The sequence below is a fragment of the Ovis canadensis genome, chromosome 11 (genome assembly GCF_042477335.2).
Source record: "Ovis canadensis isolate MfBH-ARS-UI-01 breed Bighorn chromosome 11, ARS-UI_OviCan_v2, whole genome shotgun sequence".
Lineage (NCBI taxonomy): Eukaryota > Metazoa > Chordata > Mammalia > Artiodactyla > Bovidae > Ovis > Ovis canadensis.
Window position 1 is genome coordinate 31,050,723 of NC_091255.1, and position 27,651 is coordinate 31,078,373.

The window sequence follows — 27,651 nt, forward strand, 5'->3', positions numbered from 1 at the left end:
CACTCGCGCCGGCCGCCGCCGAGCAGGCAGCAGCCGCGTCAGGGCCGTCCGGGGGCGCCGCCGGCGATGCCCGCAGCCCCCGCCGCGCCCCGCCGGGCCTGCTGAGCCGCCCCCGGGCCGGGGCCGCGCCGGGTCGGGCCGGGCTGCGCCCGGGCGGAGCCGTGCTGCCTGCATGACCCTCCGGCGGCGCGGGGAGAAGGCGACCATCAGCATCCAAGAGCATATGGCCATCGACGTGTGCCCCGGCCCCATCCGGCCCATCAAGCAGATCTCCGACTACTTCCCCCGCTTCCCGCGGGGCCTGCCCCCGGACGCTGGGCCCCGCGCCGCGGCGCCCCCGGACGCCCCCGCGCGCCCGGCGGCGGCCAGCGCTGGCCGCCGCAGCCCCTCCGACGGCGCCCGCGACGACGACGAGGATGTCGATCAGCTCTTTGGAGCCTACGGAGCCAGCCCCGGCCCCGGCCCGGCCCCCAGCCCTGGGCGGCCGCCCGCCAAGCCACTCGAGGAAGAGCCGGACGCCGACGGCTACGAGTCCGACGACTGCAGTAAGTCTCCCAACCCTCCCGCTTCTCGCCCCCTCCCCTGCGCGGCTGCTCGCGCTCCCGCCCTCGCCTCCTCTGCGGTCTCGGTTCCTCCGGCACACCCCCCGCCTGGTGGCAGTCCCTGGCCGCGCCGTGCGCTCTCCGCGCGCCCAGCACACACAGCCCCTCCCCCGAGCAGGTCCGAGAGGTGGGAAGTTTGGGGGCGCCCCCTGGGGGTGTCCCATTTCCAGCGGCCGGCTCCCCGGAGCCCGCGCCTCGCCCCCTCTCGGCCCGCCCGCCGGGAGCCCCAGCGCGGGCGGCGGCTTTTGTTCCCTGACAGGGCGGAGCTGCGCCCCGGGGAGACACCAGTTGCTGCCGGCCGCGCGATTGCTCCCAGCCCCGAAGCACGCGGCGGATCGGCCCCGCAGCCGAGGGTCGGGCTGGGCGAGAGGCGGGGAGACCCCAGGGCCGGAGTCGGGCGGCCTCCCGGGTGGGCCCGGCGGCCGCAGAGCGTGGCGGCTTGACTGGCGCACGGGCCGAGGACCAGGGGACCGTGGGGCCCGCTTGTCCTTTGGAAAAACCTTGGTGGTTCCTCCTCCCACGTTCGTTGGTCTCGCCGCTGCGCTCGACCGGGCCGCCGACCTTCGTCCACCTGTTAACACCCGCTTCCCCGGCCAGTAAGGGCCCCCACCCCCACCCCAGCCTCCTCCTGCGGGCATGAGCCCCGAGCCCCAGGGAACAGGCAAGCTCCGGGCCCCCGGGGCCGAGGCCCGGCTGGCTGGTGCTCCTGGCGTCTTTCTGGGCTCCGAGGGTGGCCGCCCTGGCCTCCCCGCCCGCCCCGGGACTGGAGGGAAAACCGGGAACGCCGAGGTCGCCCTGCGGTGCCGGATGGATTTACGCGGGATGGGGCCGGGGACGCGGGCAGCGTTGCTCGCCAGGCCCCTGCCCGGCTGTAGCCCCTGCCGCGTCACTCTCAGAGCTAGAAAACCCGAGTCCAACGCCGGTTCTGCGCGAGGTGTGGACTTTTCTCGGGGCAGGGGTCGCTCGCCCACTTCGCCGAGGCTCGCCGGATCCCATCCCCCACGCAGCGCAGCGAGGGCCGCTGCGCCTGGCTCGGGTGCCCACATGGGCCTCAGCCTGAGTTTCCCCAACATAAAATGTGCCTCTGCAAACTGACAGTGGGGGTTACCAGCATCCCAGCGGGAAGCGGTGGAGCCAGACCTGGTCGTCACCCTAGCCGGGGAGGCCCGGGGGGAGAGTAGGGGGGAGGCCTGCCAGCCCTGGGTCAAGTCGGTTGGAGCCTGGCCTGTGATGGAAAGCTGCTGGCTCTGCACGCTCTCGGGCCTGGACCACAGCCCTCTGGGCAGAGCCTGGCATGTTGAGGCCCAGCCAGCCCAGGGGCATGGGGATGGGGAGCAGTCCTCTTCCTCCATTTTCCTGCCAGACTGGGGAAACTGGGTCGGGAGAGTTTATTGCCCTCTGGGCTGTGCCCTGGATCTCCCCACCCCAAGTTCCTGGCACCCTGGGCCAGGTGCACCCCCTCACTTGCTATGCCTCTGGGCATGCAGACCCAAGTCACCCCTTTGCATGCCCTGAATCTTCCCTGGCTCCAGAAGAAGGGGTAGGCCACTTTTTCCCATTTCCAGCATCTTTCTTGCTACGCCAGGGGAGCAGGCGAGCAGGGCAGGGCTTCCACCCGAGCTTCAGGCTCTCCTGGTGCCACCCGGGCCCTCCAGAGACATGCTGCTAAGAGGTGAGAAATCAGGCTGTTTCTTTTGGCTGTCCCTGAACCCACAGACAAGAAGGGGACCAGAAAGGGCAAGCCACGGGCCAGTTGCCCCACCTTCAGTCCATCAACTCAGCAGTCCTTCACAGAGCACTGTCTTCACAGCAGAGAGGGAACGGGGCTGGGGCCCTGGACCCAGAGCTCATTGTCCTAGCAGGAGACGGACGCACTTGGGGTCAGCAGTGTGGGGCAGTCAGACACAGCCTTGCCAGCCTGAAGCCGTGGGCTGGCCACACCCATGCCACCAGGGCACTCTGCTGCAGAGAGCCAAGGAGAAGGGTGTGTGACCGAGCCAGGGCCAGCTTGAGCCCCCTCATTCCCTTCAAGGGGCCACCGCCCTGGGCTTAGACCCCATCAGTGGCCAAACATCCCACCTTGAGAACACAGAAATCTAGGTTCTGGGGTTGGGGGGCCAGGTTCTAGGGCGGAACCATTCTCCACTCAGTAGCCCAGGCCTCACCTCCCTCTCAGCTCTGACAACCAGATCCCTACAATAAGCCTAAATGATTCAAGCCAGATGGTTCATTACGGCTTTAGCCAGGGTTATGCTATCTGCTGCCCTAATTATTGGATTATCTCCGTTCTAACAAAAAGAAATTAGGACGGTTGCTCTGTTGTCCAAGGCCGGGAGTGAAGTGCTGTTTACTTATTCAGCCTTTTTTCCCCCTTCTCTTTAAAGCCCATCCTCGATTAAGTCACCGCAAGGCACAAGCACAAAATTGACAGGCTCCCCACTGATCTAATAGAGGAGCGTTAACAGGGAGAAGATGCAGAAATGTTACAGTTAGAGGTGTCCCTTGTGCCCGTGCCCTCCCAGTGACCCACAGAGCGGCCTGGCTAAGCTGGACTCCGCGGCTTGCTGCCCTTCCAATGGTCCTATGCCCCCCAACCTCCACACATGCTACTCCCCTGCCTGCGATGCCCTCCCACCCAGTCTCCACCTGTGGAAACTCAGGCCATCCTTCAAAGCCATAATGACTAGAATGCTTTGGGGTTTCTAGGTAACAGAAAATTCAGAGTGCCTCAAACAGTGAGGACTGTTGAGGCCGTGTGGCACCGGGGCAGATTCATGCCCCTGCTCAGCAGCAGTGTCAGCGGCAATGGTTCTGTGTTTCTCCACCCGACCATGTCCTTTTCCTCTTTTCTTTAAGTTTTATTTATTTTTTTGGCTGTGCTGAGTCTTCGCTGCTGCAAGGGCTCTAGCTGTGGCGAGCAGGGGCTACTCTTTAGCTGCAGTGCACAGATTTCTCATTGCGGTGGCGTCTCTTATTGTGGAGCACAGACTCTAGGGAGCACCAGTTTCAATAGTTGCCATTCCTGGGCTCTAGAGCATAGGCTCAATCAATTGCTGTGGTGCAAGGGTTAGTTAAGCCATATGGGATCTTCCCGGATCAGGGATCAAACCCGTGTCTCCTACGAAGGCTGGTGGTTCTGAGCCACCAGGGAAGTCCCACCTTTTCCACCTAGGCTGACCTCCCTCATATAACAGTAAGATCCTAAATTTGATGAGTCTCCACTCCCATGTCTCAGTTTAAAAGCGAGGAAACCTCTCCCTAGGAGATCTGTGAGCCAGAGTCGCATCTCATGGTCATGCTTACACTGGCCCCTGCATGATTCATCCGGGGCTGAGTCAGGACCAATGGCCACAGCGGCCTTGAAGCAATGTTGGAGAGGAGGAATCGCTGTTAGGCTGGCCCAGAAGGCCCTTCAGCTGGAATCATTTCCCTGTCCCCGCTTGCTGTGATTCCCCTTCCTTATGGGCCTGTCATATTCTACCTGGGCCGTATTTCCACACACTCAGCCTCTTAGGACCAACTAGGTGTCCGGCACTGTTGCCGAGCATGGAGTGCCTGAGACGCAATCTCTGCCACCAGGGAGTTCATGGAAATGGAGACACACAAATAACCCAGCAGTGACGAGTCAGGAACCCAAATGGGAAGCGCTAGCTTGCACAGAGCTCTCCCGCAAAGAAGGTACAGCGGGAGGAGGGAGAAGGCAGGCTGGCCGAGTGGAGGGAGGAAGAGTCCAGTGGCTGGAGCAAGGGGAAAAGAGGACGATGAAGCCCAAGTGGTCATCACAGAGGGCCTGAGTGCCACACCACGGAGGTTGGCAGAGTCCAGGAGGCAGTGGAGAGCCTTTGGACCGTGTAAAGTAGGGGAATGAATAGGTTTATATATATTTTGGGGGGTAGTTTAATTTTTTAAATTTGTTTATTTTTGGCTGTGCTGGGTCTTTGTTGCTGCAGGCAGGCTTTCTCTAGTTGCCGCAAGTGGGGGCTGCTCTCTAGTCCCGCGCACGGGCTTCTCATTGTGGAGTTGTCTCTTGGTGCACAGGCTTCAGTGATTGTGGCGCCCGGGCTTAGCTGCCCTACAGCATGTGGCATCTTCCCAGACCAGGGCTTGAGCCCGTGTCCCCTGCATTGCAGGCAGATTCCTAACTACTGGACCACCAGAGAAGCTCATGAGCAGGTTTATAAAAGTCCTCGCCCTCTGCCTTGAGCACCTGGGAAGCAGGACCATAAGCTGTGGGCTCATTCCTCTTTGCTCCCCCTGCAGCGCCTGGTCAGTGCCTCAGTCTCCCCAACTAGGAAATCCTTTCAACTCAGACTTGATCATTTTCTGTGGTTCTTGCCATGGTTTTTTTTTTTAAACTATTTGAGAGGATGACATTTTTCTTAAAAAGAGAAACAAAACCAGGGCCAATTGCCTATTCCCAAGGGTGTATGGGTGAGGAAAGTCCAGGTGCAAACCAAGGTCAAAATGATGCTGTCAGTCTCCATCAGCCAAGCAGAGGGATGTTCTGCCTTAGAGGAACTGACAGGAGCTGAGCTTGATTTTCTCTGAATTAGCCCCATTAAAGCTCTATAATTATCAACAAGCGGGTGACAACTCTCAGAGGCCCATTAGTGACCAAGCCTCATAATTCATCCAAGGATGTAAACTTTAGCCAGGATGTGTGATTTGAGTGGCTGGAGGGCAGGACCTTGTGGTTCACAGTGACAAGCACCTTCACCTGTCCTCAGGGCCCCCTTCACCTGCCACAAGCCCAGGTGGCCTTTCAACTCAGAGGCCCCTCTCGGGTGACAGACCAGCCCTCCCTACACCCCAGGAGCAATTCTGTTTATCCCTCTTTCGTGTTTCTGGCCCATCCTCTCAAGAGTTCAGCTTAACAAAGTAGCAGACAGAAAGTATTGGAAGCCACTGGGCTTTAAGGCGGGAAGGAGCAATCAGGACGGAAGTGAAGAGGCCTGGATTCTGCGTCCAGCTCTGCTGTGCCACCCTAGCCGGATCACCTCCCCTCTCGGAGCCTCGTTTCTCCAAATAGGAAATAAAGAGCTCTCTAAGAGAGCTCCACCACCAGCAAGTCTCTAAAAATGGCAACTGAGCTTCTCTATTGTTTAGAAGAAGAAACTATTGTTTCTTCTAAAACTTGCATCTAAAGAAATCCACCAATCCCGTCCTGGGGGCAGTACCAGGCTTGCTGTTCCTTCCCGGGCAGTGATAACAGCTATCGGTTTTATTGAGCAGTGTCAGGGCCCCGCTTAAACACAGGTGTCTGTAAATCCAGTGGAAGGGACCCCTCTCCCTGCCTGGAGCTGAATTTCCCAGTGGGGGGCTCTGTCGGCTGCCTTGTCCTTCTCTGGGATGAGGAACTGGGCAGAGATTGTGAACTGTGTGGATTTTGTGGTTGGTGTTCTTTTCTTTTAATTGGAGGATAATTGCTTTACAATTTTGTGTTGGAACTGTGTGTTTTAATACATGAGCATCACACCACATCTCTGCTCGAGTGAGCAGCTGGCTAACGAGTTAGTTTGGATAGACCAGCCTTGTGAATTGAACATCTGCTCATTGCTGGTGTCAGAGGTGTGGTCCCTGCCCTCCAGAGGCTAATGTCTGGAGGCACAAGCCGCAAGTTAGGCCTGAACAGAACAGTAGGCTGATTTACTGTCTTGCAAAGCCAAGAGCTTTAAAGGCTGTTACTGCAAAAGCCTGGAGAAGCCTGGGCCTGTGGCTGTTAGTTGTTGCAGGCGAGGTGATAGATCCCACCGTTAGAGCACCCTCACCTGCCCCGCCAGCATGGAGGCAGCCTAGCAAGCAGGCAGCAATAGGCCAGATGTGTGCGTCCTCAGTCATGTCTGACTCTTTGCGACCCCATGGACTGCAACCCGCCAGGCTCTTCTGTCCATGGGATTCTCCAGGCAAGAATACTGGAGTGGATTGCCATTTCTTTCTCCAGTAAAATCTGCAGGGGTCAAACCTGCTTCTCCTGCATTGGCAGGTAAATTGTTAAATGCTGAGACACCTGGGAAACCCAATAGGCCAGGACTGCTGCTAAGTCGCTTCAGTCGTGTCTGACTCTGTGCGACCCCATAGACGGCAGCCCACCAGGCTCCCCTGTCCCTGGGATTGTCCAGACAAGAACACTGGAGTGGGTTGCCATTTCCTTCTCCAATGCATGAAAGTGAAAAGTGAAAGTGAAGTCGCTCAGTTGTGTCTGACTCTTTGCAACCCCGTGGACTGCAGCCTACCAGACTCCTCCGTCCAAGGGATTTTCCAGGCAAGAGTACTGGAGTGGGGTGCCATAAAGCATGCTTACTCCGCTCGGGGAAAAGGACTCTTGGCTCCACTTAAGGCCTGTTGACTTTGAGTTTAGACACAATTTTAACAACTATTCTCACCTCGTTTCATAGAAAAACCAAGTAACCAGTGACTAGAAGGCAGAGCTGCCTATGCGACCAGGAGCAAGTACTTTAACATAACAGGAGTTTCAAGCGGATCTCAAGAGAGGAGGCAGAAAAAAAGTCAAGAAAACCTCAAAAAGAGTGGCCACCCGGGATCGCCTGGTGAAGGACTCGTCTCACACACCCTTCAGTGCCTGGGCTGGGACTTGGACACAGGGCACAGTTAGCCGCAGTCACAGCAATGACTCAGGTTGTTCCGAAAAGTCTTAAGTGACCGTTTGTGTATTCTGCTCACAAGGGCTGGGAGGGGAGCGATCCAGTTCAGAACGAGTTCATTCCAGGAGGTGTCTCAGAGGGGCAAGTACGCTCATCTAGAAACATCACCTAAATGGATCTGCTTCTTCTATAATTATCTACTGAGTACTTTCCGCACCCCAGGCATGCCGTGAGGTGGATGCTGTTTTTCCATTTTGCAGATGAGGAAACTGAGGCACAGAGAGACTAGATATGCTAAGGTCACAGAGCAAGGAAGTGCAGAGCCAGGGTTTGAACCCAGGGTCAGACCTCAGAGGTCAGACACCCTACAGGTGCCCCCGACAGGCAATAACAGAGATGCTGAGCGGGGTGCCTGACCCTGTGTTAGGAACAGAGATGCAAGACAAATAGTGGCCGGACTTGGCCAGCAGGCTGTGGTTTGCTCTCGACCCACACTGGGCAACCCTGGCCTCTCCCTAGCATGACTCCAACTACCCAGCACCCTGCCCTCTGGGTGGTCCTGTGGTTGAAATGGCCTTTCTCCCAGCCCCACTCCGCACTGGCCAACTCCTACTCATCTTGCATGGATCAAGTGAAGGGTCACTTCCTCCAGGAAGCCTTCTCTGATGGCCCCAGTTCACATCAAGCTCAGGCCTCCTCCATCAATCCTGCCCCACTGGACTTTGTTGTGGCAAATCCTTCTCTTCTGTTCCTCCTGTAAAGCTGTGCTTTCCTTGGAGCAGGAACCTGCCTTTTGATATCTTCATTCGTGTGTGTGTGTGTGTGTGTGTGTGTGTGTGTGTGTGTGTGTACTCAGTCATGTCTGACTCTCTGATCCTTTGGACTGTAGCCCACCAGGATCCTCTGTCCATGGAATTTTACAGGCAAGAATACTGGAGTGGGTTGCTCTTTCCTTCTCCAGGGGATCTTCCCAACCCAGGGATCGAACCCACGTCTCCTGCATTGGCAGGCAGATTCTTTACCACTGAACCACCAGGAAAACCCCTCTTCATTCTTAGAGCCTAGCATGTTGTGAACACTTGGTAATGAGTGAATGAATGGGAAGCCAGTTGGCCAGCAAGCAGGGTCTGGGCTTCTAAAGACATCCTGTGAATGTGTGTCTCGTGAGGGAGACTTGCCCCCAAGGTCCGCCCTCAGCCACCACCCCCACCTTTATACCAGAAGCCACAGCGGCATAAAGGCCACAGCTGCTGTGTGTGATGGTGCCTGACGGCGGCAGCTGCATCCAGTCACTGCCACACCCTCTGCCCAGCCCTTGGGAATCCGTCTCTGCTTTTTCAGCGGCCACAGTGGCACCATGAGGGCCCAGCTCGCTCCTCACAGCCTGCCCAGGGGCCCTAAGGGCCTGGAGAGACCGGATGCCGCAGCCCCAAGTGCTGCTGGGGGGGCGGTGAGTGGACCAGCCGGTCGGTCAGGCCCAGGCCTGCAGCCCCCCGGAGCCTGACCCCTCTGCCTCCTCCCACGATCTGAGGACAGATCACAGGCCAAGGGGAGCCGAGGTGTGGAGCGTAGGCCGGCAGTCACACCAGGACGACAGGAACCCCTTTAGCCGAGTGCCCGGCACACGTGGCCACACCCTGCACCAGCTGCAGGCCCCGAGGCATGATGCAGGGGTCAGAGGCCACCACCTGGGTTTGACTCTTGGGCCACTGCTCACAGCATCTGGGGGTGATGGGCCTACCCTCCCTGAGCTCCTTCCCAGGGTGGGGGATGCTGGACAGGTAGGACTGCCCAGTCGGTGGCAGTCAGCATGGACACCGTGATACTTTGTCTGACTGCGCAGGGCTGGGTGCCACTTCTCCCCTGTGGCCCCGGGGTGACCTGAGCCCTCCCTGTCCGCAGCCGCCCTGGGCACGCTGGACTTCAGCCTGCTTTACGACCAGGAAAACAACGCCCTGCACTGCACCATCGCCAAGGCCAAGGTAGGCCCACCAGCGGGCGCAGGGCGAGGAGGCAGTGCTCAGCCCAGTTACCCCCAAGACACGCTGCCTCCCCTGCAGGGAGGCTTTTCAGGGAAAGAGCAGAACCGAAAAACCAGAGAGAATGAGAGGAGGAGGGTGGAAGGGTAGCATTTAGGGGCCTAAGGCCGCCAGAACTGGGGAGCTGTCAGGGAGGGAAGGGCAGGCAGGGTGCTGGCAGGCCTGTCCTGCGGGTGGGGAGGAGGGGTTGGACGTGGACGCCTCCGGCCCGAGGTTCCCAGCACCTGGGCCTCCCACCTCCCTGGGGAGGCTCTGGTCACATGGGCCTGAGCTTGCTCTCTGGGCGGGAGTGCCGGGTATCTGAGCCCCATGATCCCCTGTCCTGGGCTGGCCCCTGTCAGCTCTGGTCTTAGCCATGCTGTTCCCTTCATCCCCACCGCATCGCTCCCGCTGGGAGGAAGGTGCCCAGGCTGATGTTCTCCCGCAAGGTAAGGGCGGCTGCACCGCCTGGTAGAGCCTCCCAGTAGAGCCGTGGAAGGGCCTGGGCCTGGTTCCAAGCGAGGAGCCTCCGGCATTGCTGCCTGGGCCCAGTCCCACCACCAGCCCCCCAGCCTGCCAGCTTCTCTCCCCTCCTCCCACCCTACCTGTGGCTCTTTCCCGTCCAGAGGGGCCAGCCACCTGCTTCTGCCCCAGCTGTGTGCCTCCTGGCCTGGGCCACTGTGGTGGGGTGAGTAGTGTCCCCGGTGGACCCACGCCATCGCCTCCCCACCCTCTCCTCCAGGGGCCTCTCCGGCGGTGGCGTGCCGAGGGAGGGCAGGATGCGCGCCCGGGCAGACCCTTCCCCTCGCCCTCCACCGAGCTGTGCAGATAGAGGTTGTCCAGGCCTGGAGGCTGGGGAAGGGCAGTGGCTGCCAGGCTGCTCTGGCAGAGCCAGCCCTCCTCCCCCACCCATGCAGACACCGCCCCCCCCCGTGCTGTGGGCCCCACTGTCTCTACCGGGCTCTCAAGGGGCTGTGTGTGTGTCCACTTAGGGTTGCTCCACTCGGGCATTGGCGGGGGGGAGCCATGGCAGCACCCAGTCTCCAGTTCACCCTCTGCTGGGCAGGAGGTGGTGCAGGTGTGGGAGGAGCTGGGGTGGGCGAGGGTGTGGGGAGGGGCCCCAGGGGGTAGGAAGGCTGAGGCTGACAGGGGGAGCCCCTTGGGTGTCTCTCAGAGGACACCAGATGCCCCAGCAGTGGACCCTAGCTCGGCCACTCAGTCTGTAAGTGGGTAGAACGGCCTCAGTTTGCTCATCTGTAAAACAGGGTTAATTGTCCCCACCTGTGTGATTGTTGTGAGCAGTAAATGAGTGAGTGCTTAGTACCTAATGCTGTCCTGGTGGCAGACACACCCACCCACAGCAGAATTGGGAAGTTCCAGCTGTGTGGGAAAGGGTAAGAGGTGTGTGTTGGGCAGGGTCGCTTCTGCCATGATATACACAGAGCCGCCCAGCCAAGCCTCATCCTGGAGTCAGCCCCACTTACTGGGCAGGACAGAGCTGGAGCCCAGGCAGCTCCGGGCCCAGCTCAGATGCTCTGCTCCACCCTGAGCCACTTCTCTGGCATCGTCAGAGGGCCTAGCACAGACCAGAAGGGGGCAAATGCCCTAGCAGCAGGCCCACAACAGCATTGCCTCCTTGACTCCCACAGCCACCCTGGGACATGGGGACTGCTAACCCCTTTTACAGATGATAAAACTGAGGCTCAGGAGGCAGAGGCCTCATCACTTACCCAACTGATAGGTGCTGGAGCTGGACCTGAACGGCCATCCTGGCGCTAAAACCTGTGGGCCCCTTCCTGGTAACCAGGCAGTGCTGGTTAGAAGTTGGAAGCCCCGACATCAGATCTCAGCCCCCATCCGTGGCTCCTCTGAACGAAGGTGGGGAGTGGGGAGAAGGCCTCAGCTCCCCTGGGAGGTGGGGGATCGGGCTGGTGAGCTTGCAGTTCGTCTTTGGATGAGGTCATGGGGATGTCACCTCCGCCCCGCACATGTCACCACTTCCTCCCTGCATCCCCGTGAGCCATCCCAGGAGAGAGTTTCCAGAAAGAGGAGCAGGAATGAGGTCAGCTGGGCGCCTGTCTGTGGTTCCGTGGGCTCCCTGGCTGTGCACACTTGTTGGTGGTCGAGAGTGAGTGAGGGGTGCCCTCTTGCAGAGGGACTCTGCACGGCCGGCCAGCTTGTGTGGCCTCTGGGGACACAGACAGGCAGAGCCCCGTGGCCAAGCCAGAGAGAAATGGAGCCTGGTCTCCAGGACAAATAATGTTCTCCTGTGGCTGCAGAGGGAGGCGTGTGGATGGGTGGACAGGGGCTCACGAGGACTTAGGGTCAATGAGGAAAGTCGCAGGGCTTGGGGAGCAAGGGAAGATGGTTCAGGAAGAAGGAAGGATCTGACCACAGCAGGATAATGGGGGCCTCATTCAGAGAAAGTTGAGTCACCTGGCCTCCATGACAAGGAGACGACAACGAGAAAGAGGCCGATCTGACAAAGATGCCCTGGGTCATCTACACAGAATCAGACATTTGTGGGGGGTCGGGGCAGGAAATTGCACTGGTACTGAGCCATCCTTGCTCCCCCATCCTGTGGGTATGGGGCAGGGGTGCTTCTGTGAAGAGGGTCATGAGTGGACCCAGACGGGAGGCCCAGGGACCTGCTGCCCCAGGTGCCGGGAGGCCCTGGCTGCTCTGTGTCCCCAGGCCCCCACTTACACCCTTCGCTGTTCTCTGCCCAGGGCCTGAAGCCGATGGACCACAACGGGCTGGCAGACCCGTACGTCAAGCTGCACCTGCTGCCGGGAGCCAGTAAGGTAAGGGGCCCTGCTCTGGGCCCGCTGACCAGCTGTGCCCGCCTGAGCCCAGGCTGGACTTAGGGCACCCAGGGAGCTCCCAGCTCCCACACCCACTCAGCCCCACACCCGCTAGGCCTCCCAGGGGACCTCTAGTCAGCACTACCTGCCTGCTGAGTTGGGGAAACTCCACCAGAGAATTTCCAGGCCAGCGTTTTATAAGAAACATCCTCAACTGGACATTAATAGTATGTGCAAACAAAGAGTTCTGTGACCAGGTAACTTCAGGAAACATTATTAAACTGGTTTCTTTACTGCAGGACTTATCAGAGCCTTTAATGCCCTGGTGGGCAGCTCTGTAATATTCCACAAGGGGGATGGAATGGTCAGCATCTGCCCAGATTATTTGACTACAGAACACTTGTTCCCACACCAGATGACCTGACAAACAGACCAGGCCAATAGGTGCATCTGTGAGAGAAGAAATTTTTTTCCTTAAATTAGCTATTAACAAAAGCATCAAGGTGGCCCTCAGCACTGGAAGATCAGAACTTGATTAGACTTCTTTCATACGGCTTACAGTTGAGTGCAGTTTTCTTTGTAATTTCATGGGAAGAAAGGTCACATCGTCTTTTCAGAAGTGGGTCCTTCCTTGGCCTTGGGAACCCACAGTCATCGCAAGGGGTGAGGTGGACAGACTCCGTGCCAGGGGCACTCAACGGGAGTCCAGCAGCTTTGCTTCTGAATAGAGAGCAAGGCAGAAATGGAGGGACAGGGGACACAGGACACGAGAGCTTAAGCAGCAGAGCCTGGTGGCTAGTGTTCTTATCCTGGCCTCTTTCTCAGAAGCCATAGTTGAGGACTTCCTTCCTGGCCCGTGAGTGACCTCACAGGAAAACTCAGCAACTGGGGCGGGCCTCTGGGCAGAGGGCTTCCCCTGCCACTGCTCTGGACAATTGGGGGGCCCTGCCCTCAGGTGGCCACCCAGGCTGAGGAGCCACAGGCTGCTGAGGTCTGAGTTCCTTTAGGTCTGGACTCCACTGGTCCAGGGGAGTCACCCCGGAAGGGAAGGCAAGGGCTGTGGGGAAAAGGACAGTGGCCCTCCTCCAAAGCCTGGAGGAGCAGGCTTCCCCTGCAGCCTTGCATCTTCATGCTGGGGGCCGGGCAGGGTAATCCCCAGGGCTGTCAGGGCTACACAGCCCCAGGAAGGGGCTCAGTGACCGGCCGTCCCTAGACTCCTAGGACCTCAAGTCGGCAGTACCTGCTGCTAAGTCCTAGGGGCCCGTCATAGGATTGACCCCTGAGTTAGGGCAGCATTCCATAGAGCACAGTCTCCCTATAGACAGGGGCCTGAAAAGTGAGCTGAGAGAGGTGGTCGTTATGCCCTGGAGCCTGGCAGAGGGTATGGAACCCACTGGGCTCCACAGAGCTTATGCAAGCGGGGGAGCTGGGACTCAAACCCAGGGCTGTATGACCTCAGAGCCTGGGCTGGTGTGGCAGACATCAAAGGGAACTGGGCACAGAGGTCAGAGTCTGAAGGGGACAAGACAGGTAAGGAATCCAAGACCCGAGGTGTCCGGAAGCTCTGGGAAAGGAGGGCAGGTGCCTTTGGGCCAGGCGAGGAGACTGCGGGAGAGGAGCCAGTCCCGCAGCAGACCTCCAGCAGCCCAGCCCACACCTCCCGCCGAGGCCCTCCCCCACCGCTCCTGGGCACGCCCCTAGGAGGCAGGCCCGAGCCGCTGTGTTTTCCGAGGACTGCGCTAACCGGTTACCACCAACTGGGTGGGTTACACCACCACGGAGCTCGCTCTTTCCAGTTTTGCAGGGCGTGGGTCCCACTGGGCTAATATGGATTGGCAGCATGCCTACCTTCCATCCTAGAGGCTCCAGGAGAGAAGCTGTTTCCCATTCCTCTCCAGCTTCCAGAGGCGCCCCTTTGGCCCAGCTGGCTCGTGGCCCCTTCCTCCGTCTTCAAAGCCAGTGGCACCTCTCTGACCTTCTGTCCTTGTCACACCTCCTTCTGCCTCTCTCTTGCCTTTTTCTTCCACTTTTAAGGGCCTGGTGATGACACGGCCCACCTAGATCATCTGCCTGTTGTATACAGATTTTTTTTTTTTTGCAAGGCTAAGGAGTGGAGAGGGCCTGCACCATGGCATGTGGGATCTTAGTTCCCCGACCAGGGATTGAACTCATGTGCCCTGCAGTGGAAGCTCAGAGTCTTCATCACTGGACTGCCAGGGAAGTCCCTTTGCTGTTGTAAAGTCAGCCGATGAGCAACTTTCGCCCCGCCTCCCCGCTTTGCTAGGTTCTGGGGGATTGGGACATGTGTGGGGCCATTACACTGCCCACTGCCCTCCTTGATGCTCAGAGGCTCGTTTTTGCTCTCTCCAGGCGAATAAGCTCAGAACGAAAACTCTCCGAAACACTCTGAACCCCACGTGGAACGAGACTCTCACTTACTACGGGATCACAGATGAAGACATGATCCGAAAGACCCTGCGGTGGGTGAGGCCCCCCCGGCCACCGGCTCCCCCACCCCACCCAGCCTTGTCCACAGGGCTGGCCCTGCCCTCACAGCCCCACCCACTGCTTGCAAACCCTCCCTGACTTTGGAAGCAAACTGAGAGGCCCCTTGCCCTCCAGGATCTCCGTGTGTGATGAGGACAAATTCCGCCACAACGAGTTCATCGGGGAGACCAGAGTGCCCCTGAAGAAGCTGAAGCCCAACCACACCAAGACGTTCAGCATCTGCCTGGAGAAGCAGCTGCCGGTGAGTCAGGCTCTGGAGCCATCCAGGGCCCACGCTGCCATGAGCACAAGGCCAGGAGCATTTTTTTTTAATCTATTTATTTTTTGCCGTGCTGGGTCTTCATTGCTGTGTGAGGGCTTTCTCTAGTTGCAGCGATAGGCAGCTACTCTTTGTGGCAGCACACGGGCTTCTCATTGCAGTAGCGTCTCTTGCTGCACAGCACAGTAGTTGTGATGCCCGGGCTTAGAGGCCACACAGCATGTGGAATCTTCCTGGACCAGGGATGGAGCCTGTGTGCCCGGCATTGGCAGGTGGATTTTAACCATTGGGCACCAGGCAAGCCCCCAAGAGCATTCATTGAGCACCTACTCTGTGCCTGGCATGGCTGCAAGTGCTGGGGAGACAGATTAATCTCCCTGCCCTCATGAAGCCTGGACAAGAGCCAGACCAAAAATGAGATAGACCACCCAAACAGATAGAACATTCAGCAGGGATCAGGGCCGAGAAGGAAAGCATGAGAGGGGTTGATGGGTTAGATGGGTGCTCTGGGAAGGCTCACCTGGCAAGCAGGGAATATCCCAGGCAGAGGGAGCTGCAGGTGCAAAGCCTTCATGGAAAAGTGTTCAGCCTGTGGGAGGCACAGGCAAGAGGCCAACTGAGTGGGGTGGAGGGAGCAGGGGGCAAGGGGTCCTGGGAGCTGAGAGCAGGAGTTGGGGTTGGGGAGACTGAGAGGACTCCAGCTTTATCTCTGAGTGAGATGGACCACAGGAGCGTGATAGGCGGGGGCCAAGCTGTCTGAAGATATTTTAACAGGCTCTCAGGGAGAGGGAGTGGAGGGCCAGGGTGGGGAAACCAAAAGTGCAGAGGCAGGAACGGGAATAGGACCTGCGCAGGGCAGCAGAGGAGCCAGGGAGAAGGGCTGAAGATCAGCATCCTTAGGTGTGGGGCCTGGGAGGACGAAGGGTCATTCACTGGGACGCGGGGGACCGTGGGAGGAGCAGCTGGGGATGCTCGGACCTCAACTGGAATGTGTTAGGCATGAGGTGATTGTGAGATACCCAGAGGAGACAGAAAATAATTCTTTCCTAGAAATTGCAATTGTTTGAACGTGTCAGAACTGATTTTGCCCCCGGCCGTCTCCAGCAGCTGAGCCCTCCCAGTCTCTGAGCAATGTTCCCCTCCCCACTCCCCGTCCCTCTCCCCTCCCCTTGCCTGCCTTCACCCAGTTCAAAAGGACTGGGAGGGATTGGCCAGGAGGTCCCAGGTCTGAGGCCCTAAGAAACCTGGGCCTTCAGGGACTGCGTGGTGAAGTCCCACAGAGGACACAGTTCCCTCTGCCCAGGACACTTCCCCACCAGAAGCCTGGGCAATGGGAAAGCTCTAGAGGACAGAGCCCAGGGGTCATCCCCTGAGTGCTTGTACCCATCTCGGGCCCTGTTCAGTGCAGCCTGGCCTGGTCAAGGCCGGGAACAACAGACCTGAGGTCAGAGCTCCCGCCCAGGATCCCAGCTCTGTATTTTTGCTTAACTTGAACAAATTGTACTCTGTGGTCACATTCTCTCCCACTTCTAGGCATGTGTGTGATGGAGATAACCTTTTAAGCGTTATTATTAGTCACTAACCGCAGCTGACCCAGTTTCTCCAAATGATCTATGTCACTTATAAAAGGCAACATCAACTCCTGCTGGAGTTGTGTTCCTGTTTTGATCCCTGATATAAACAATCACCTGTGTGGTGTTAAATGTGAATTGTGTATGAGCAGTGTGTGTGCAAGAGTGTGGAATGCATGCGTGAGCACCTGTTTCATGCACGGGGGATGTGTTTGAGAGTGTACATGCTTGTGCCTGGGGCGTGATCAAGGCCTTGCTGAGCCTCGCTTGAATTTGCCAGGATCTCCTGACGTTCAGAGACCCACAGTTGACAAGGGTGCAATTTGGGATAATCACTGGGCAGTAAAGATTCATTTTGATGGTACCTCATAGATTTTAGAGAGCCTTGTAAACCTTATTCATTGTTCGTAAATACTGAGAAATGTCCCAGTTCAATGGTCTTTATGCGAAACCATCCAAAGTATATCCCACTGTTAAAAAAAAAAAACAGCTGAAAATATCCCAGTTCATTATACTGTTTAATTTTCACACATCACACAACTGGCACAAGAGTCGTGGTTTAGTGAGGTTGTCATACTCGAAGCCCGAGGCCTGAGTGACAGGTGGTTGAATCTCACCTGCCCCCTCGGACCCATGGGTACCGACTGGCTGAGCACTGTGTGAAGTGGCCAAGGCTGCATTTGCACTCAGGGGGAATGCAGTGACCAGCTGGCCCTGGGTGTGTTGGGGGGAAAGCGGTCCTTCCTTCACCCCACAGGATTCCCATCTCCAGAGAGGTGCAAGCATGGCCCCGGCCCACGAGGGGCCACGTGAGGTGCTGCTTTAGTGCCAGGCAGAGGATAGCCAAGCCCAGAGACGGAGTGTGAGACGAGCCTGGCAGAGACGCCAGGAAGGGGCCCTCGGAGGTCACAGGGCTCAGGCTGGCTGGACAGAAGGTAGAGGACAGGGGTTCTGGATGAGCACCAGGTGGAAATGGGAGGTCTCAGGATGCTGAGTGGGGTGGGGAGAGGCCACACGGTGAGACCTAGACTTGAGGTCTAACTCCAGGGGCAGGTGCTGGGCCCTGCCCCACCCACCTCCTAGCTGCCCCTGGGGTTGGACTGTTTTCCCAGATTCTCCCAACGGGGCCCTCCTACAGCCTGAGGCTCTAGGAAGCACAATCCAGGGGCCAGGGTCCCAGTGAACCACGCCCCCCACACACCAGCACCCACTGGGCTCCACGTGGCCTGGGCCTGTGGCTGCGGGAGGGGCGGGCAAGGACAGCTGAGTGACGGCCCTCCCGCTCCACAGGTGGACAAGACGGAAGACAAGTCCCTAGAGGAGCGGGGCCGCATCCTCGTCTCCCTCAAGTACAGCTCGCAGAAGCAAGGCCTGCTGGTCGGCATAGTGCGCTGTGCCCACCTGGCCGCCATGGACGCCAATGGCTACTCAGACCCCTACGTGAAAATGTGAGTGTGCGGCCCGCTCCTTCCCCACCTTCTCACTCCTCCTGGAGGTGCAGGGGCCGCGGGGGCTGCGATGAGTAGACTGCACAGCAAGTGGTTGTGTGAAGCACAGGGGGCGCTGTGCTCACAAGGGTCTTCCATGCTCCCTGGGTTGAATCTGGCCAAACCCGTTTCTCAGATGAGGAAACTGTTGCCCACAGAAGCTGAGTGGCTGCCCAACCCGTGCAGAAAGAGCAGTTCTCTCCCGATGGCTGGTTCAGGTCTCTCTGTGACTGTGGGGCCCAGGAGGGGCTGTGCGCAGGTTGGAGGAAGGGACAGGAGGCTGGGAGATGCAGTGAAGGGGCTCCGTCAGGACTTAGGGCTGAGCACACTTGGGCACAGGCGCAGGTAAGGTTCCCTCAGCCCTGCCAGATGGGGCTTGTGGTGGTGCTGGGGAGATACTAACGCAGGGGCCCCAGAGCCGTGGATCTGGGTCAGGACAGGCTGTGATCAGAGCCCAGAGAGGAGCTGGTGGCCGTTCAGAGAGGGATGAAGCAGGTGGTTGGCGGGCACCATCTGAGCTTTGGGGCTCTCCACTAGCAAAACATGGATCTGAGTCTGACTTCACTGTTGTTTGAGGCTATCTTGAAGGTTAGAACTTGGGGAGGAATTTGGCCCAGCCGAAAGGAGATGTTTCTGCTCAGGGAGAGGGACAGAGTTATGAAATAGTTAAGAAGCAGGGATGGTCCTGAGGAGGCTCAGGTGACAGAGGCCAGCATAAAGACCGACTGGTTTCCCATTTAAAAAAACAGTGAATTGGGCCCCAAGCTCGACCATTAGCACAACTGACTTCCAGTGGCTCACAGACCACTGGGAGAGGACATGCTATCCTTGCTCAGAAGACAGACTCTTAAAACCAGTGGAGGGAAAGTAAGTGACTCTGGGTAAGCTGGGAAGATGTGTACACTCTGTGGCCGCATCACTTCCCTGCCAGGTCCGTGGGGTCCAGAGGCCCAGGCCCCGGTGGGAAGCTGCTTTTGGTGCCATTGCTTGAGACAGCCATAAGCTGGAGACAGCCCAGTGCTCATCAGCAGAGGGAGAGATGCATGGACTGTGGCGTCTGCATGCAGAAGAGTACTGTCCAGCTGAAGTGAATAAAAGGACTGGGTGGATCAACGTGGACAGCTATGCCAAGCGTGCCAAGCCCAGAGCAGACTGTAGAGGGGAGCACGCAGCGTGACCCTGTAGGGATGGCCTCTGGGAAGGGAGGACGTGCGTCCACTTGTATCTGTGATGTTAGTTTCCCTACGGAAGAAAATAGGATCTGAAGCCAGGGTGGTATTAAGTTTTTAAATCGGCTCAGTGCCTACCTGCCAAGTTGATAGGAATTCCAGAGTCTCAGGCTGGGTTATCCGGAAAGCAGGGTCTCACCAGTTACAGCGGAAGAGCCAGCCACCCGCCAGGGCCAGGGCGAGGCAGCACTGGTGGGGCCTGTCCACCGCACCTGGGCCGCGCCGCCCCCCTCCCCCACCCCGGCCACAGGCGTGAGAGTCACTGGGCCACTGCAGCCACGTGCCACCCTCCAGCCATGGGCTGGGTCAGGGTGGCCTTTCAGAGGGTGGCTCCCAGTGGCCTATAAACACCTCCATCTGATTCAAGTTCCCTGGGTGACATGCAGGGGGTGGCCGCTCAGGGCTCCCATCTCTGAAAGGCCTCTTCACGGACCGTAGGCCTCCTCCTTGCTAAGAGCAGGGGAGATGCAGGCCCAGGTTTGAGATTCTGAGCAGAGCACGATGGAACAAGGCCTTTTGTCAACATCCTTCTTTTTTATGAACTTCATCCCAGATGACAGCTGCTTCAGTCTCCCCAGGCTAGAAGCTGACCCCAAGCCCGGTCTTAAGGCTAGTCTTCCGGGGCTGATGATGGTTAACAGTCATCACACGTCCTGAGTAACTGCTGGGTGCCAGGGGTGGGCTAGGTCTCATGGAACTTTCTACGCGGTCCTTCTGGTACCTTCTCCACCCTCCACCCAGGGGTGCTGAGGAAACACGGAGCAACTTGCCCTGCTGCCCTGGGCCACCTCTTCCTTCTCTAGCCCTCTGGTGTCTTCTAGAGGCCTCAGGCGAGCAGTAGTCACTGTGCAGAAGAGACGAAAGGCAGCAATGGTAGGGGCCTCCAGGAGGCCAGCAGCCAGGGCAGGAGGGCGTCCTGATAGGGAGGGAGGGGAAGCAGCCACCGATGGGCCCCTGGAGCACCCAGGCTGTGCGCCTCACCCACACAGGCCGCCCTCCCTCCAGGAGACAGCATAGACAAAGGCCTGGGGGCAGGACGGGGGACGACCCCTAGCTGGGGTCGCATGAGGGTCTCTAGATGGGCATCGGCTGTGCAGTGTTGAGGGCGTGGGGAGCCCAGGACAGCTTCCCTTCAGGGGCTTCCACAGGCGGGCTGGGAGACGCTCCCACAGCCCAGGACCCCCATCCCTCCTCCTTGCCCCCAAACCAAACAGGCAAAGAAAGATGAATCAAGAAACACATGGAAGCTTGTAAGGAGCTGAAGAAATTCACCATCTCTGGGTGGGGGTTTATGGGAACCCCCACTTGTTTAAAAATTCATCTTTATTGAGGCTTAACTTAACTTTCTCTCTTTTGCTGTGGGACTGATGTATACAGTCTCGTAACCACCACCGTAGATACCGTGGCCCCAGAAAAGTGCCCCAGGCAACTGCTGATTTGTTTTCGGTCACAGTAGTTTTGCCTTTTCCAGACTGTCTTCTAACAGCAACTCCACTGCTTCCACACGACCTAGCGCTCCGGAGAGCCCGCCATGCGGCGCTTGCGCCCGGAGTGCGGTCTATAGGTCTGTGCTGCCGAATACTCCCCTGTCAGATCACTTCCTCTTGAAGTGCACCAGGGTGGGGTCACTTCCAGTTATTGATGGCTATATAAAGCTGCTAAAGAACGGGATTTGTGCAGACCTATGTCTTCATTTCTCTCCCCACCCCCAGCTTTTGTCAGTATGTATTTTCCAGTGTCTCTGTAATGACTTACGTAATAACTATCAACGTTTTTTAAGTGTACAGAAAAGCCACAGTGAGATACCACTTTCTATGTTTGCTGATCCCACCCAGTGTTGGGCACCAGGAAGCTGGGGGTGGGTGACAGAGATTCTAGTGTCCGCGCAGGGACAGGGTGGGAAGCTTTGCAAAAGAGAGAGCCTGGCTTCTGAGCACCAGCCCCGTGCTGGGCAGCTGTGTGACCTTGGGTAAGTCCCTCCACCTCTCTGAGCCCCAGATGAAGACCGCTGCTCTGCAAGCAGGGATTTCTTTTCTCTGCAGGAAGCACTGTTGCCCAAAAGACTTCTTCCTCCCCAAAGTTTCAGTGAGGCAGCAGCGACACACCCCAGGGACTAGGTTAAAAACCACTGTTATGCACTTAAAGATGCATTTTATAGCATGCAAATTCTACCTCCATAATCTGTATTAAACACAGAAAAGCTCTAGCAGGGGACCAACTCTACTAAAAATGTTTTTCTGGCGGGAAATGTGAACTTTGTGAAAATTAAAACTTCCAGAAATTAGGAAAATCCCCTTTCCTCGGGGAACAGAGGGGGCTCTGTGATGTCAGGAACAGGCTGTGAACAGAGGTCCAGGTGATGAATGACCCACTTGCTTCTCTCACTACACTGACTACTCACCTGCGCCATGTCTGGTCATCACGAATGAACAGAAGTCTCTCCCCCGGGAGAAAATGCTTCCAAGCCCTGGGGGCTCCATATGTTCTCACAGCCTCGTCTCACCCTCTGCCTATCGGTTGGTTATAATTCCAGATACCTGAAGCCAGATGTGGACAAGAAATCCAAACACAAGACAGCGGTAAAGAAGAAAACCCTGAACCCAGAGTTCAATGAGGTACGAGGGGCTGGTGAAGCTGTGGGAAAGACACTTACTCTCCCCTGGGGGGACTGAGTTTTCCAGGGGCCACTGTGGGAGCTGGAGGGTGGGAAGGGGCCCACAGGAGAGCCCCCAGCCATGAGGTCGGGGAGTCATGGGAGAAGTGAGGCCAGGCTGAACCAGGTTGAGGTTCAGATGGAAGCAAGGGGAGGCCTGCAAACCTCGTCAGAGGATGGAGCTGATAGGACTGTAGCCATGGGGGATGTGGGGCCTCAGGACCCCAGGAAGGTGGGTGCAGCTGGTGAGGAGCTCAGAGGAGCGAGATGAGGGAGAGGAGCCTGAGTGACTCAGGTCCTCAGGCCGAGGAGGTGCTGCCAGGGGGTCGTCGGATGTGGAAGGGTCCTGGAAGCTGACAGGAAAGAGGGTTCCACGAAGAAGGGAGTGGTCAGCAGAGTCAGACCCAAGAGTGGCCCAGGCCACCCGGTGTGCACTGACCTGGCGATAAGGAGCCTCTCAGGGATCTTGAGAAAGGCAGCTTCAGTGACCAAGGGACAGGCAGTCGGAGGGAAAGGGGCCCCTGAGGATCTTAGCCAGGCTCTCAGAAGTGGGTGAGATGGGCGAGAATCCGTCACAGCAATTGCTGCACACTGGCCACCAGCCGACTTCCAGGCCCTGTGGCATTGGCCTAACACTCCCCTTCTGGCCACCAGGAATTCTGTTATGAGATTAAGCATGGGGACCTGGCCAAGAAGACCCTGGAGATCACCGTCTGGGATTACGACATTGGAAAATCCAACGATTTCATTGGTGAGAGGCCATGATGGGAATGCTGTTCAGCAACATGCCGGTCCTAGGGCAGAGTCCTGAATCAGGCCAGAGCCACGTTGCAGCCTGACCCTGTGTGACAGAGAAAGAACAGGCCCAGAGAGGGAAAGAGGCCTGGCAGGGGTCACACAGCAGTGCACGGTAGAGCAGGGAAAAGGGTGGATGATGGTCAGCCCTTTTAGGCTGGACTCTGAGTCCTTGTGGCCCCAGATTCCTGGTGGGCTGGGTGGCTGTGCACGGTGGAGCTGCCCCCGAGTACTGCTCTGGTCCTGGGGAAAGGCAAGGCAGGATAGGATCCTTGGGCCCTGATTGGGGGGGTGGGGGGCAGTAAGAGGGTCTAAGCATGTGGTGGTCAGAGCAGTGTCCACCCTCTAAGCAGGCAGGTAGGATAGATAGTCTGGCCTTGCCACACAGAGCCTGGGAGGGTGTTGGGGGCACTGTTCCCGAGGGACCCTGAGAGTCATAGGTCAAGTATCCTGGCTGCCCCGGGCTCCCCTCTGCAGGCGGCGTGGTTCTGGGCATCAATGCCAAGGGAGAGCGCCTGAAGCACTGGTTTGACTGCCTGAAGAACAAGGACAAGAGGATAGAGCGCTGGCACACACTCACCAACGAGCTCCCGGGGGCCGTGCTCAGCGACTGACCCGCCCTGCCTGCCCGCCGCCTGGCCCAGCGCAGGCCTGGCCCTGGGCTTCCTCGGCTGCTGCTCAGGGCCTCGGCCCCCACGTCGGGGGAGATCCAGGACACCTGCTTGGACACAGAGCCACTGAAGCCCCTCCGAGGGATGGCGGGGGCGGTGAGCTGGGCCTGCTTTCCGCCCCCTGAGGCCCAAGAGGGCTGGGTGGAAGAAGAGGACCTCAGTACCCACCCGGAGGAAGTAGATGGGGCCATCCAGAGGACAAGGACCCTACAGAGGTCAGCAGTGAGTTGGAGGGGACCGCAGGCTGAGAGGGGCAGTGGGGAAGGAGATTTTGGGTAGGACAGGACTCTGAAGAAAGTCCATTCCCTAAAGGAGGTTCTGACTTCAGCTCTGGCATGACTGGGTGGGTAGAAAAAGTTCACCTGAGAGCCAGGATCTGCTGAAGATCCTGGCGCTCCCCATGAACATGGGCAAAGGGCAAGTGCTTCACTCAGTGATTCCGCAGGCCCCTGGGGAAGAAAGAGACCCAGAGCCTGCCCTCAGGGAGGTCCCTGTCTAGTTATGGAGCTAAAAACAAACCCTTACAACAGGGGTATAAGGAATGCCAAGGCCAGCCTGACCCACCTACACATTCTGTGGACTCTGCTGAGAGGGCTTCCTGCAGGAAGTGATATTTCAGCAAGACCTTGAAGACTGAGTGGAGATTCTAGGCAGACAAAGGAGGAAGGGCACTGGAAACAAGTGTCCAAGGCCTGGAGAGGAAAGATGATTTGGGCCGAGGAGAAACTGTCTGGACCGAGGGTCTCTCTTGGGAGGATGAGGGGAGAGGCAGGGTTTGTTAGGAGTGGGGCAGGGGCACCCAGCCCTCCCCCATCCCACCCCTAGCTGCCAGGCCAACTGGGCTTGTAGCCATGGGAGGAGTGGCTTAAACTGATGTTGATGCAGGGTCAAGTTCAGTTCTCAGACCCAGTTCTCCCACCTTTGATCTTTCTCCTCCTGAGGAACCTGGAGGATGGGTCCTGCTTCTCGTTGTTCCCAGCTTAAGCATCAGGTCAGCTGTGGTCAGGAAGAGAGAGTCACTTCTTCGCATGAAAAAAAACCAAAAGGCCTCCTTGTCCTCACCCTCCGCTCCCTGCCTTCCTCCATCCTCCCCATTCCAGGCTCTTCCTTCGGGTTCAGGGTTGGAAAGCAGGGAGCCCCCCGCAGCTGCCTCTGCATCCATTCCCTACTGAGATCCCTCTCAGTACTCAGCAGCATCCAGGGCCTTGTTTCTGGGAACAGCTGGCTTTGTCCTTCAGGAGCTGAGAGCCACTCTGCAGCCTGGGTCAGGATCTCCAGGAAGGGATTGAGAGCATCAAGGATCTGGGGCCCAGGCCTGAAGCCCCCACCTCTTCCTGCTGACTAAGGGGCCTACAGGAACCCTGGATGAACAAATGCAGAAACCAGGAATTTCTGTGTTCAGCCCATCCCTGTACTGATGGAAAACAGAGCCCAGAGAGGGAAAGTGATCTGCCTGAGGCCTTTCAGGTTCCCTGCCCCACCCCCGGCCCAGCGCTCTGACACCACACCCACAGCAACCCTAGTACAGGGCTCACGGGGCGCTGGGCTGGACCCTCTGCTGCAGACACAAAGCACATCACCATCTGAGGCCCGGGGGCAGGTGATGATATGAATCTCACCAAGTGCCCATCAGCCTGTTTTCATTTTCCAGGGAAAACAGGACTCCAGCCCCCACACAGTACCTGGCAACCTTGGCTGATCACGGAGTCTTGCTTTTGCCTCTCTGAGAAGGCTTTGTGCGTGGTGAGGGTTTTTACAGGCACTGTCTTGATGAATCATCACAGGCCTGGGAGATGGGTTTAACTGCCATCTCCATTTGACAGATGAGGAAGCAGATTCAGAGAGGCAGAGTCTGATTTTGAGGAGCCTTGTGTCTGGGTTAACTCTGGCTGTCTTCTTAGCATTACCTTTGAGGGGGGGTTTCTCTCATTCAGAGAGGAGCTTCACAGAGAGATGCCCTATAAACACATGGAAATGCTGAATGGCCAAGTTAGAAGAATACTAGAGCCTCACGCAGTACAACTTCCTTGTTAGACACATGAGGAAACCAAGGACCGACAAGTAGAAGGGACATATTCAGGACGCACTTGGGATAAGAACCCGGGACACCGGGCACCTAGGCCAAGGTCTTCCAACATCCTAGGCTGTGCAAGTGCAGACTTGGTCCTGAAAAAATGGTCCCTGATGACCACAGGGACAGTCAGGCTGGAGGTGGGGCTTCAGGACAGCTAGCTCAGGCCAAGGATTGGGGTCGTGGGCAGGAGGCCTTCCAGGGAGACAGAACCTTCCTAGGACCCTGGATCTGTTCTGGACCCCTTACAGCTTGTATCTCTGTTAGACAAAAAGTGCTTTGAGAAGCTGCGGTATCAGCTCTGCCTTTGACCCCAAACTGGCTTTCCTCTGCTATATCAACCCCACAAAAACAGGTAATTTGATGCCAAAAAAAAGTCATTCTGAAGTCAGCTGTCAATAACTAGGGGGTCACTGGATGGGGCATCCATCTCCACCCCCACCCTCCTACCTAGTCTCCGCCCCGCCCACCACTACTAGCCAATCCCCGACGGGCCCGTCTTCCAACTCTGAGGCGGTAACAACCTGACCTCTAGTGGCGAGAGCAAGGAACTGCATCTCCCGGTCCGCGCATGTCCCTTTGTTCTTTCTCCAACCGACAGAACCTCCCGATGCATGGACTCTGGCCGTCTTCGACGCAGACTCGTGCACTGCTTACCGCCGTTTTGCTATCATGTGGCGCCTGCAGAAACGGTCCTGAAACTGCAGCCCCCACACACAACTTTTGTACTTTCGTCCGACTTACCCGAAGGTGTCCTTTTTAAGTCTTATTTGTTAATATTTATAATGACATATAATCCAAAGTAAATGGAAACATTCATTGCGACCATATGAGCTTGGGAGACTCATCTTAATGGATCTGAACAGGTGGGCAGGAAAGAACGAGATTCTGGTAACAGGGACTTATTCTGCGCATTGTCTCATTTACTCTGCGCCAAGAACCCACTGGAGGTACATGCCCACGTTACAAACGGGGAAGATTTTTGTGTACAATCACACCTGGTAAGTGACAGAACCAGGAGTCAACTCATGCCTCCCAAGACGACTTCTGCTAACCCTAAAGCATTAGGCCAACCGCTGTCGGATGTGACCTCTAAGGCCAGCCACCGGTCTAAGAACCCGGGGCAGATTCGCAGCAAGATGGTCAATGAACAGTAAATGTATGTTAAAAGATGGGGAAAAAAAGGCGGGGGCATAAAGGAGTCATGTGGGCAGGGGAGGTTGGGCTTAAATAGGAAGGTGAGCTGGGCTTCCAGAGAAGGCAACTTTTGAGCTTAAGCTTGGAAGAGGTGAAGTGTTCCAAGTGGAGGGACCAGCCAGTGCCCCTAGAGGTGGGGGCAGGCCTGGTTTGACAGGAATTGTAAGACCAGTGGGAGTGGGGCAGGGTGGGGCAAGGGAAGAGAGGTAGATGGGAGCAGATGAGACAGGGGACTGGATCAAGGAGGACTTGTATCCTCATGAGATGCGAGCTAAAGCTGGCTCACCTGTAAGCCTGTGGTCTGCGATGATCAGGTCCAGTTTGGAGGTCCCTTTGGTGGTGGCATGCCATCAGATCCAGGGTTCAAGATGAGTATCCAGAGCAGTGGTGGCTGGGTCCTAACAAGAGCCATGTGAAGCATGGATTTTGGTCATTGCCTGTCTTAGCAACCACCTCTGTACCGGCCTAATTTTCCAGGCCTCCTGTCCATTCTCTGAAGTACCTGATACCTTCCCAGTGCATTCCTTTTCTGCTTACATTAACCAGAGTCAGATCCCATTATTTTCAACAAAGAAACCTGCCTGGTGTCTTGATGCAGTCTGATCATCTAAGTCTCAAGCATCACCCTTTGTGAGGCTTGCCTTGACAACCTCGGTCACTTTTCCCTGCATCACCCTGCTTTCTTTTCTTCACGGCACTTACCACCAAAGTTGCCTTGTGTATTTGCTCGGGCCTTTCTCCCCTCACTAACCTTCATGAGAATAGAGGCCCCCATCTGTCTCATTCACCCCAGTAACCCCAGAACAGGACTGAGCCCAGAGCAGACCTCTAATTAAAGCATTTGCTGAATGAATGGATGAAAGCTGCCACATGGACACTGTTCACAAGGAGCCAAATCCATGTGTCTGGAGCAGGTGGTTGTGATGATGTTGGGTCCAAACCCAGGTGAGTATGCCTAAGACTCCTGTTTAGCTCCACAGACTTCTGGGGTACAGATGACAAAGGGCACCAGGTACCAATGTTCTCTGAGTAGAGAAAGGGAGAGAATGAGAGAAGCAAAGCAGAAAGGAAGAATGGGAGGAGGGTCAAGGTGGTAGAATAAGAGGATATGGAGCTCACCTCCCCCCACATCAAAAATACATCTACATGTGGAATAAACCTCACCAGAAACTAACAGGAAACTG

The 27,651-nt window shown here is 57.2% G+C and overlaps 1 protein-coding gene across 1 annotated transcript; it reads left to right on the top strand.

Moving 5' to 3' along the window:
* On the top strand, positions 1-26,098 carry DOC2B (double C2 domain beta). Its single transcript, XM_069603081.1, has 9 exons — positions 1-545; positions 9,107-9,186; positions 11,952-12,026; positions 14,397-14,506; positions 14,649-14,775; positions 17,655-17,812; positions 21,614-21,695; positions 22,388-22,484; positions 23,006-26,098. The coding sequence occupies exons 1-9, from the start codon at positions 173-175 to the stop codon at positions 23,140-23,142; spliced, it is 1,239 nt and encodes a 412-aa protein (XP_069459182.1). The 5' UTR covers positions 1-172; the 3' UTR covers positions 23,143-26,098.
* The last annotated feature ends 1,553 nt before the right edge of the window (positions 26,099-27,651 follow it).

Excerpts from the sequence above, each read along its gene's own strand:
- DOC2B (XM_069603081.1), top strand. The coding sequence starts at position 173 with ATGACCCTCCGGCGGCGCGGGGAGAAGGCGACCATCAGCATCCAAGAG. Across the intron at positions 546-9,106 it reads CTACGAGTCCGACGACTGCA|CCGCCCTGGGCACGCTGGAC; the intron begins GTAAGTCTCCCA and ends CCCTGTCCGCAG. Across the intron at positions 14,507-14,648 it reads ATGATCCGAAAGACCCTGCG|GATCTCCGTGTGTGATGAGG; the intron begins GTGGGTGAGGCC and ends CTTGCCCTCCAG.